The sequence below is a fragment of the Siniperca chuatsi genome, linkage group LG22, assembly GCF_020085105.1.
Source record: "Siniperca chuatsi isolate FFG_IHB_CAS linkage group LG22, ASM2008510v1, whole genome shotgun sequence".
NCBI classification, from domain to species: domain Eukaryota; kingdom Metazoa; phylum Chordata; class Actinopteri; order Centrarchiformes; family Sinipercidae; genus Siniperca; species Siniperca chuatsi.
The window spans coordinates 2,807,286-2,819,384 of NC_058063.1; the positions used below are offsets into that span (position 1 = coordinate 2,807,286).

The following is a 12,099-nucleotide window of genomic DNA, read 5'->3' on the forward strand; positions in this document are numbered from 1 at the left end:
AAGTGAAAAAAGTGGTCATAAATTTTACCGGGTCTGATCCTTCCATCTTCTCAGGGTTTCCCACTATCTTCAAGTTTGAACGGCAAGATCAGTTTTCCAGTTCATCCACTTTACCCAATGGCTTCTCATTCTGCGATTTCAGTGATCTTTAACAGGACAAGCTTGTCACTGTGGTGGGAGAGTGACATTTCCATCTTTGTAATGCGCTGGATTTGCACATAAATGGTTGATTTGATGGATTCTGACGTTTTGTTAACCGGGCGTAAAACGGTACCCGCCCGTAGGTTTTCCAAGTCATTAGGAAGTAGTGGGTCTGAGCATACTTAATCAGGAGTAGTGCTGGATTAGCTTGGCGAGGTCGTGGCGGGAAGATCGGCTTGGTTTTGGCTAGTTTCATCAACATTAGCTTGGGAGACGTCTTGTTCATTTGGCTTGCACCACCTTTTCTTCTTTTTAGCAGGCCTGGTCGAGTGTGAATGATGTTCACCAGAGCAAGAAAGTAAAATATAATATCAGTATACAGAGCCACCTTTACCCGTGTCCCCTACCGCCGCACGTTTAACCACAAGTCAAACTGACGGGCTTTCTTCACCACGGTGCTGACATGAGAGCACCATGATTTAAAAACTATAAATTTCCCATGTACAAGTTAGCTGCATTGGGGTAGATGCAGGACCCCATGGTTGATTCCTCGGTTTACTTGTAAAAATTCCCTTTTACATAAAATTTGTTGTGTAAAGGCACAACTCTGGTTGTTTCTCACCAGCTGAGGTCTTGTGTTAGCTGCTGTCTAATGAATTCATTTCAACTCATAAGTCATTTTGTGTAACTGCTGTGTTCGTGTGTGTGTGTGTGTGTGTGTGTGTGTGTGTGTGTGTGTGCACGCACGCACTCACTCAAACTGCTCCTTGCTTTTCCCTTCAGTTCTCCCCCCACGCCTACACTTCTAGTCTCTCCACACACACACCGGCTTGCCCGGCCTCTTTCTGTTTCTCTCTCCCTGTATCGGTCTGCTGTGTTGACTTTCCTCGTCAGCAGTACGTATTTATAAAGTCGCCCAAAAAACTCAACTCGCATTTTTAGGATTTTATTTTTTTATTTTTTTTCCACCGCTATTCTGTTTTCACTGCAGCTTGGTGATGTGGAGGAGGCTTGTTGTTAATGACGCCGCTTATCGAAACGATTGAAACCAACGTAGTACCGAATGACATCGGCACCAACAGGTGCACTCACAAGCTTTTACTAAACTGCATAAGTAGGCCTACATTGAACAGGAGACGCTCTCTCTGCATGTGCGATTGTCAGTAGACTGCACGGGAGGGGTAAAGCGAAGGGAGATTCTCTACTAGTTTGATGCCATCGTTCTCTCAGATGGATAACATTTAAAAATGCTAAAATGGGTCGTTAAATATACCTGTGGGAAACACTGCTCTACCTATAGACTATTCATTCCCTGTCTTCTATATCTCCAGAAGCTCCTAAAACAGCAGAACACCCGGAGCTGTCTCTTGTCTCACTGCTTCAGCCTCCACAGAAATTACACACATTTCTGCAGACTAAAAAGAGCTACTCTACAGTGTCTGCATTGAAAATGAGTGATCTCTTGAGAGGTACTGTATGTTTCATGTTATCATGATGAAACAAGATTTTCTTTCTCGCTCCGACACGCCTGTCTGCCTCTGCCCATCCTGGTCCTCCACTCATTTGTTGCGTGTGGATTTCATTAAATTTGTGTCTTGTTCTTGGCTCAGAGTGAGATGAGTGTGTGATTAATTATGTACAGAGTACATGTACAGAGTGAAATCCCTCAAGCAGCTGCCATCGGAGAAAAAATAAAGTAGCAGCTCTATCCTTGTGTTCTCCTGTCCTAACACACATTCCTGCTCCAGAAAAAATCCCTCTTCTGCCTAAGAAGAGGAATTAATTGAACTATATGTTGAGCACCAGAGCAGAGTGTGCATAGATAATGATAGACTAAAGCTGAATGAAATTAAAGCTCTTTCACTTCATTCACTACCTACTGTGACGTACTTAATGCCTCATTAATTTCATGTGGGAGTTAGCATATGTGCCAGTCATGTCAACATTCAAGTTTTATTTACAACTGGGGAAAGTCAGATATTTCTGAATGCTCTAATATATCTGACTTGGTGGTTTTTATAAAAAACAAACAAAAAAAACAATATGGATGCCTCACATCAGCCAAATCTCACAGTGCCTAGGGATTAGGGTTCAGGTGTCTCTCCATTTAAGAATTTTGTCAGTCCTGAGATCAAATGTATACATTTTGGTCAAATTTGGTCAACTTAATCCTTTTGTTTTTTATTTTTTTTTAAGTCAATCAGTTGAAACGGTCAGAAAATGAGCTGGGAAGTATTTATTTATTTTTTTTAATCAATTGATGGCTTAAAGTGGCTATATTTTTATAATGTATAAAATAACAATGTGAAAAGAATTGCTCGAAGTGATGAACCTACAGAGAATTATCACCTGAATTTGCAGCTCCCCTCTGAGCTTTATAGTAAGTTTCAGATCAGTGTCAAGCAGTGTCAGCTAGCTGTCTACAACTTTACTGTTTTGGTTGACTCTCACCACTGACAGACAGAGTAGCGGTGAACATAGTGGCGCATTTAGTAGCTAAAGAGCCAGATATTTTTCTCAGGAGATGGTGGAGACCAAATCAGAGCAAAATGATTGGACTTACATTCATCAGGGGGGACACAAACACGATTCTAAATGAAAGATAATGTTTCTCCATAGCTGGATTTGTAAGAGGTGGCAGCATGTAAATAGTGTCATTGTGAGCATTTTAGCATGCTGATGTTAGCATTAGTTTAAAGCACCACTGTGCCTAAGCACAGCATGAAAGAGTTTCTAGCATGGCTACAGACTTTTATTCTTATTTACTTATCCCTGCAACAGGCAGGACTGAGCGCTGCACAACATTATGGAAAATCGAAATCACAACAATGCTATTTAGAGCTGGGTCGATACATCAGCATGGCCAACATTATCAGCCCTGTTATAGTTCATCATCGCCAATATGTTGCCAAAGATATAGTTGCTCTAGATGGCATTGCCCTGGCCTCCAGCAGCACCGTAAGGAACCTCTGAGTTATCTTTTATCAGGATTTATCCTTTAACTCCCACATGAAACAAACTTCAAGGACTGCCTTCTTTCACCTATGTAAAAAAATCAGGCACATCCTGTCTCAAAATGATGCTGAAAAACTAGTCCATGCATTTGTTACTTCTATGCTGGACTACTGCAATTCCTTATTATCCGACTGCCCGAATAAGTCCCTTAAGACTCTCCAGTTGATCCAGAATGCTGCGGCACATGTACTGACAAGAAATAGGAAAAGAGTACAGTCTAGACCTGCTCTATAGAAAAAGTGCAATGAGAACTTCTGTTATGAATTGGCGCTATATTTAAAAAAATAAATTAATTAAAAAGAATAAAATAAAAAATTGAATTAACTAAACAAATTCAAACCAACCAGAACAGTCTTTGTTAGTCTTTGCACTGTTCAATCACCAACTCTGGTTTGGTCATAATAATCCCTTAATTGACCAAAATATTCTGTCTCTTCGCTTCAGCCGGCAGCTGCGAAATGGTGCGGACAAATGCGCCCATCAAAGTACGTCCACTAAAAGTGCTTGTTTTTGTCACTGAGAATAACAAAACAATTCACAACAATCCATTACAAGACAAATTAGAGGAAGCGGGTCAGCTAAATGTAAAGCACCCCGTGACAAACATGGCACGAGGCTGGCGTCTTTGTTAACGAGTCCACTGTGGAGTTAGCAGTGACAGGGACAGCATGGCAGGGGAACTGGACCTCCCAATTCGGGTTACTAAATAGAAATTAACATAATAAGACATTTCTAATAATGCCAATCTAGGTATTGCGGCTTAATTTACACTGTTTTTGTTTTCTAAATGTTTTATATGTCAGGTACGGCCTGGGGTGTCTTGAACAGTACAAAGAGAACCTCCACAAGTTCTTTAATCAGATTACAACCATCGTTTGTCACGATTGTTTCATCCTGTGGAGTCTGGCCATGCCGCTTGGCAAGAAGATCAAGGGTGGATTCTTGGTCCCTGAAGTGAGTATCTCTTGGCTATAGGCCTGCAGGTTTTTATTCCAACCAAACGCCACACCAGCTGATTTCACGTATTAGCCCCTTCAGCCAGAGAACAGGGAAATGAGAAGCTGCATATTTGCATTGTGGAATTAAAAGAGCTGCAGAGATAAAGGATAAGAAGAGATTGGCTTCTCAAAATGTTCCTGCCTTTCGGTCAGGTTCTCACATTGGCTTGGACCTTTGATCTTTATCTGAGAGACAATAGCAACTTTCTCAAAACTGTGGGTTTTGACGTGGAGTTATCTGTCAAGATAACACTGGACAACTGGCCTTGACTGAATTAATGAGTTTTTGGCTGCTGAATGAGAGGTGTTAACCTTTTTTGTATCACCATTATTTTGTACGCTGACCACATGCATACACAATATAAATCACAATCTGTGTGCTGCTGATAGACCACAATACTGCAGTACCGCTTAAACAGATGCTGTGGTTTCAGTGAGTCAGTGTATCTATGCCTCGAGAGAGTGGGTTGGATGGATTGCCATTAATTTGCTACAGGTATTCAAGGTTCCTAAATAAAGATCCTTCAAAACTTTTCATCCAGCAGCATCATCGGGTAAAAATTTTAATTTGTTTAGCACTTTAGTTTATAACCAGATACTTGCAAAACTAATGACATTTCCCTTAGCCACAGCTGAACCTTGTGTTTAGTGCTAATTAGCAAATGTTAGCATGCTAACATGCTAAAGATGAACATGGTAAACATTGGTACATGTTATGAACAATGACAAACAGGTTAAGAAAGGACAGAAAGAGGTGTCCTATACAGCAGTTGTACTGTGTGCTTACTTATCACACTTATTAATGGACTTACAGTAGTGAAGCTCTAAAGTACACAGAATGGGATACAAGCAAAACACACTGCTTTTGACTGTCTGATCAGGGGAAATCTGCGTACTCACATGCTGACTTTCATGTGTTACCATGGTAACCAAATGACTTACATAAATATATTATACAGATCGCTTCCTGAACAGTTTGCAATCAGCAGAGGGATTTAATAGTCATTTAGCTTTTGAATTCATGCTAAAATCACAGCTCTACTCTCAAAAAATCCTGTGGTTGGTCTGTTTTCACAACACAAACCACACCAGAGTCCGCTTGGAAGCAGACTGAGACCCTCCTTTTCAAGCGGCCTCAGTCCGCACCAGGGTTCGATTGACAGCTTTCATACTGCACTAACCGAACCAGGGTAAATTTTAACCGAACCAAACAGGTAAGGTATGAAAGCACCGGCAGTACGCTGGTGGTGAATTCAACTTCCAGCTACAGATGTCTTTAAAACAGTTGTGAGGGCTCTTTGCAGAGTAAACTGGACTTGCCACCTTTGCTCCAAGATATTTAGGTCTGAGGTTTTTCTGGTTCATATGCTTTGTCAAATTTAGTAAGCTTTGGACACCAAATAGATATCATTAAATACTTAAAAAATTAACATTTTGAATTCCATGTTGAACAGAAAACACGAGCCAATAAGCCAGGTTTCCATCCAAATTTAGCGCACATTTTAACTGAATGTCCAGAAAATGGGCAAAGAGAATGCAAATTAATGCACGGTTCCATCTACTGCTGTAATGTGAACATTAGGAGTTAGTTCAAGATAAACAGCAGTCAAACTTCAAATGATGAAAAACCATACCAAATCCACACAGATCTGTTTTTGTCTGTTTCCATTGCACTTTGTCGCATTTTGCTTTTATATATACATCAAGTTTTCCACCTTCAAGCCAAGAGATAGATAGATAGATAGATAGCAATATTTTGACTCTTGTGAATTTTAGGTGATTCCACTCAGGTTTTCTATGTGCAAACTGAAAATGGATGGAAAGCACCTAAAGGATTTAAAATAAGGTCTTTGTCTCTTTTTTTTTTTTTTTTTTTTTTTCTCGGTCACTGATTGTCAAGACTCAAGTGACATATTTTGATGAAATTTAACTTAAGAGGGATGAGACAGCAAATGTAAATTTGTTCATGAACCGGGTGTAGGTTGAATCACCTGTTACCATCATTCAATCACAATAGGTGAGCCACTTGGGTCCCACGCTGCGTAATGACATAATTGAAGCCAACTTCTACAGCGGTCGGCTGGCGGACGCCTACGGCTTGGACGTCCTCGACCTGCACTTTCACTTCCGCCTCAGCCTGCAGCACCGCATGCCAGACGGCGTCCACTGGGACGCACTGGCCCATCGACACATCAGCAGCCTGCTGCTGCAGCATGCCGCTGACGCCTGGGGAGTAGACCTGCATGACTCGCCCTCCCCTCCAGGACAAAGTCAGTGCATACACAGCTGTTAGACTAATATACAGAGCGCTGACGTGTTATTGCCTTTTTGATTTCAAATGGAACATAGTTCAATCCAGTGACTGCTTCACCGCTCTTATGATGCAGTTTATTGACTCCCTATTTACTGTGCTGACTATCTGAGCAATACTGCAGTGGTCGTCAATAAGAACACCTACCCCTGAACTAATGCATATATAAGTATGCATGTCACATAACATAGGCTTCATTCATGTATTGGCAGTGAACATTAATATTACCACCCTGGGTTTCAGTGGAAAGTTTTCATATCTCTGGACATAAATACTGTTTGAGAGGCTTTTACACCCATAGCACACTGTGTGGGAAAACTCAATACTTTAAACAGTTTTCTGAAATCAAAGGTTAGCTGAAGTTAATAACTACTGTATTTTGAAGATATGCTTCATTTTGTTGGCAAAATGAGCAGGCCTATGAAAGCATGCAGTATTGAATATCTAACTGCTATCAGGAGGTAAGATGTAGGACCCAGACAGCATTTGCAAGACTTGCTCAACTGACTTTCCTTGTCATACGTAAATTTCCAAAACATCCTTTCTGAGCGTGGTACCATACAACAGTTTTATTAACTCTATTAGTCTATTACAGTACAGTAGCCAGTTGTGCTCTGTTGGACTGTCTTTATGCAATTTTACAGTATGTCCAGAAAAAGGGCAAATGCTCAGACATCCTCACCTACCTATAGAACATCTTCCATTTTGGCCATCAAATGGGAAATGATACATTTGGTGCATGAACTGTGTGCATGTAACGATTCCATGGCAGAGGGGCTAATAATATCTCGATGTTTAGTGCTTCAGGGTTACCGAGAAGACTATGGACACAATATCAGACCTGAGTGGCCCCGTCCAAAGCCCCTGCTGGACTCAGGTTGGTAAAATCAAAGTTTCTCTTGTCAGTCACTCAGAGGTTAGGATTCACTGAATCACTGAAGAATACAGTATATTCTAAATTTTAATAAAGTCAGCCGGTCGTGACTGTTTGGACCTATATACATATTCATACATACATCTTATTCTCATGCTGTCTGTATTTCAGTACCACTCCAGAGATGTGGCCTGATCCAATACCAGCAGAGTCACTTCAGATCAGACAGATTTCAGCTGGTTCCACCAAACTCAGGTAAAAAACCCTCTCTGTCCTCCTGTTGGTCTTACAATTTGTGTGTGTGGGGGGGCTTGTTTTACTATATTGGTGGGGTCAAAAAACCAGGAGCCCACTATACTTATAGGGTCAAAATTTTTGACCCCACAAGTTTTTGGGTTAAGTCCAAGCAGCAACCTCTGGGGCTGAAAAATGAAGCCAATCCAGAAGTGCCAAAAAATGCAGTTCATCGAATGGCCACTTGAGGCTGGCTCCAGAAGGGAGTCAATCCTGATAGATCCCCATGTTAAAATGCCTAAATTTACAGCAGAAATAAACATGTTTACAGCCTGGTACAAAAAACGTTTTGGTCTCAATAGTTAATTTCCCCCTTCATGACAACTGTGGGGGTGATTTTTATTTATTTAATTTTTTTATAACTCACCCATTTAAATTTATATTAAGGCTTAAAGTTCTGCATAATTAAAGGCGTGGCCGCTTTGAGTGACAGCCGGTGCCGTCACCGCTAACTGCCGTCTGCTAGCCACCCGTCACCTCAGTCACAGAACTTGACCTCTCGGCCATGTTTGTGCCTTTCGGAGACATTTTCATGAAAATATCTGAAGAATAATATGGCTTGCTGTGCAGTTAATTGTACCAACAGACTGCCAAAGAAGCCTGTGCTCCAGTTTTTTCGGTGAGTGAAATTCTAGTATTTTTATATACGTTATCAATAATTAGCAGCTATCGGTGTCTGCGCTCATCATACATGGTTTGTTAGCTAATTAGCTAGCTAATGAATAAGCCTTGGGTTAGCCTTCGAGCAAGACGCCCAGCTGTGCTAACGATGCTAATTTAACGGGAGCGTATGTTAGCAACAGTTATTAAACTGGCATGCACCAAAGTCAAAACGTAATAGAGAAGTGTTAGAATTTAGGGTGATAATACTTTGGAACAAATGGCGTCTGTGTGAGGTTGGAAATTAAAGGTCCACCTTGTTAATTAGCTAACGTTATGCAATGTTAGCGTTAAACTTACCATACGGACAATGTAACGTTAATGCTAGACTTGGGTAGGTACTGTAACTGTGGTCAGAGAGGGGAGCTGCTGTAGACACTGATTAGAATAAGTGGCTGCACCTGTGCCTAATGAGGACTGGAGGGACGGCCTATGAAGTGTTGGAAAAAGAGAGTTAAGGTGGGTACGCTCTTCTGGGGAGCGGCGCTTGGTGCGGACAGCCAAGCTTAGCAGAGCACTCGTTGCTTGGGGCGGGTGCCGTTCGCATGCCGGTTAGGGCTGCTGGCGGTGAAGACAGGTAGCTGGGCTGTAGGGCGAGGTTCCTGAGTTAGGTAAGGTTAGATTAGTAGTATCAGGTTGTGTGATGGCCCCTGTTTAGTCGACGTGTGTGTGCTTCGTCAGTAACTGTGTCTACCCATGTTGTCTTTTGAGGTGCCAGAGAGCCGATTGCAGATCTGGTTTCAGTTAACCAGATCTGGAGCACCTGGGCGCAGTGCCCTACAGGATATAAAAGTCCCAGCTTCCAGCGTGGCTCGCTCTCTTCCCTGTCAGCGCCTGCACCCTATTGCTTTGCTTAGCATTTTACTTCAGAACTCCTTATCCTACACTATCCACATGAACACTACTGATTTTACTAACAGACATTATATCCTAAGTTACAGTTCAGTTTATTTTCTTTATTACAATAAATATCTTGTGTTTATTGGCATTCTGTTTCTTTTCCCCCCGTTTTGGTCATGGCCTGAGGGCCGGGTTATGACAGATGCTTGAGGAAGTTACACCTAGGCCAATGTGATGTGCACCACTTGTTTCACAAGACATTAAGATTTGCCAAAGTATGCCACTGGGTTCTTATCCCCATGTCCTGTCATTATAATTACTGTTAGACATCTTTTCATTTATTTCAAGTGTACTTAAGTCATACAAAACAACTTGCAACCTTTTAATATTGATGTTTTCATGAATGCAAGATGGGATTTTAATTAAACTGTTGTGTAGTGGTACATTTGTTATAAAATGGATCAGACTAAATATACTTAGGAAACTGATGAATGACAGTAAAAGCACATTCTTAAAAGCTATGTTAATTGGAAATACAGTGGTGATCTAAACTTTTAACAAATAGTTAATAATTATAAATGAAAATATTAAGATGGTATTTATCGGTTAACATTTTGCATTGATCTTAGTTATTTTTTACTTTCTGCTTTTCTGCCTTTCTACTTTCTTTTCATGTGCTGGTTTTGTTTGGACACTTCTTTAAGACAAATGAGGAACATTCACTGAGAAACTACTCTTGTGAAAACAATTATCTGCACACTGAATAGTTTTGAAGCCCCCTAGGAGGTGGCATTCATTTGCGATCTCTGAGAAGCTCTTGTGGGTATTGCACAGGTATTGTGAGGCCAATACTGTATAGTGAGGCAAAAGGAAACAAAAACATGGCTGATCGAATTCACCTATTTGCCTCAGATGCATTCGATCAGCTGATTGTTTCTTTTTGCCTCACAGTACCTGTGTATTTGCCTGAGGAAGGCCTCAGTTTGCAACATTGGAAATAAATGATACCTCCTAGGGGGATTCATAACTACTCAGTGTGCAGGTAAGTGGGATTGCAGGGATGAGGAAGAGCAGAGGTGGCAACAGTGTTATGGCTACAGATGTTATTTTTTAACAACCATAATGAATATAAAAAAAATAAACTCACCATTAGCCATGACGGTCAGGGCTATATTTAGGTGTAACAAAATGGGTCCTAAAGGCCAAATTCAAAAGCAGTGACACTTCCAACTGTAAGCAGTTCACTGCGTTTGGAGGTGGTCTTTAAGGCAGTTAGCTACTGTACTTTAAAAAAAAAAAAAAAAAAAAAAAAATCATTTCCTCTAGGTGTAAAATAAACATCTTTCAAAAATAGCCCAGGACTGTCATGTCTAATGTGAGGGTGCTCAATCATACCATTTAAGCTACGAACAAACATAACTATAACACTGTTGAAAATTTCCTGGCCTTGTTGAGCTTCACTGGATTGGCACCAGCCTTCCACCGGCACCTTTTGGGTCACAGACCAGCACCTCCAGGGTGCTGGAGGTGAAGCTGGTGCAGGTCCTCCATCATGTTGACCAGCTTGACGCTGCTGACCTCCCCATGTTGTAGCCGCCACAGTAGATGAGGACATCCAGTGCTGCTCTTCCTCGCAGGGACTGTGAAAAGAAGGGGAGAAGGCCTTTCCACCATAGTCCACCCAGCCAAACCGACAGACACGGGTGTCCAGCAGCTGAGGTTGCTTCCCAAGGTCTCTGCAGCTCTCACTAATGATCCACGCTGATGATGGGAGGAAAATAAATTAGTGTAATAAATGCTTCAGGTAATGAAAAATATAAGGTTAACTGTAAAGGGCGGCTCAGTTTCTCATGTTTACAATACTATTGTATCATCTGTAGGAGAAAATGGAACAAGGGAGCAACACTAAAAATATAGATGAGTCTTTAAAAAATGTTTTTTTTGTTGTCCTTTTGAAGACAGACAATGTAAAATCAGCTGTCTAAAGTAGTCAAGACTTGTACTTATAGTTTATGCTGTGTGTAGCAGGCGTGGCGGAGGCACAAGGACTGAAAGAAATAAACATATTGTAGCAAATAAAAGTGCCTTTATCAATTTCAACAGTCATGTCTCGCACAGCGCTGTCGGTAGCAGTACATAAATCAAAGGAACGATGTGTGGGGAATTAGTCTATCTGTAAGCTGTTATGCACAGACGCACCCGCCCTGAGAATCGAATCGCAGATTTTCGAATTTCTTGTTTGGTATAATTCCTTAATAGGCCAAAAAAAAGAAGCAGCAATAGTAGTTTTTGACTATGCAATCACGTGTAGGTAACTTAACATTAGCTTATTAAAAGTAATGTTGTAATCAAGTGACATCCAATTAAAACACTCGCAACTAAAGTTATGTGACAATCTAAATTCAGGTTAATTGATTTGCTTCAAATTGTTCGTTAGACATGTATTAAGTAAACGTTCCACTAATTCACAGTAACATCCAGTGCAAATTACCAGTTTCAGGTTAACTTACCTCAAGAGTAAGCTGGGACAACTGGGGGAAAGGGGCTAGGGAATGAATTATGTCAAGGGCGGGTCCCCACAAAGATAGTGCTACAAGGCTGTCTGTGTATTACCCTTTGTGAATATGTTGGTATGTGCAGTAACTACTTTGTACTTGAGTCAACAACAAATAAACATGACCTTAGGTTTAAAGTCGTACTACGTGTAGAATTAGAAAATGTCCAACTTTGGTGCCCTACATTTAATCAACGGTGCTTTATGGTTGTCTCCTGATTAAACTGTGCTCACTTACCACACTGTAAAAATGTGTGGAAATGCATTCCACCAACCATTAAAGTCAAGGAAAGTAAAAAAGTAACTTGAAAAAATGGGATCTAATTGCTTAAGCTTACTTCTGCCCATATTTACAGTGCCTAGAAAAAGTATTCGCCCCAGGTAATCTCCATTCATGATGTGACTTTTAAAA

The 12,099-nt window shown here is 40.9% G+C and overlaps 1 protein-coding gene across 9 annotated transcripts in view; it reads left to right on the forward strand.

The window, feature by feature from the left end:
- The window catches only part of LOC122870523 (PC-esterase domain-containing protein 1A-like), a 40,532-nt gene that overhangs the window by 12,209 nt on the left and 16,224 nt on the right, over positions 1-12,099 (forward strand). For all 9 annotated transcript variants that reach the window (XM_044184772.1, XM_044184773.1, XM_044184771.1 and 6 more), the window contains 4 exons: positions 3,960-4,110; positions 6,172-6,424; positions 7,265-7,342; positions 7,511-7,594. In XM_044184772.1, the coding sequence (XP_044040707.1) occupies positions 3,960-4,110; positions 6,172-6,424; positions 7,265-7,342; positions 7,511-7,594 (566 nt within the window). The remainder of the gene's footprint in view (positions 1-3,959; positions 4,111-6,171; positions 6,425-7,264; positions 7,343-7,510; positions 7,595-12,099) is intronic.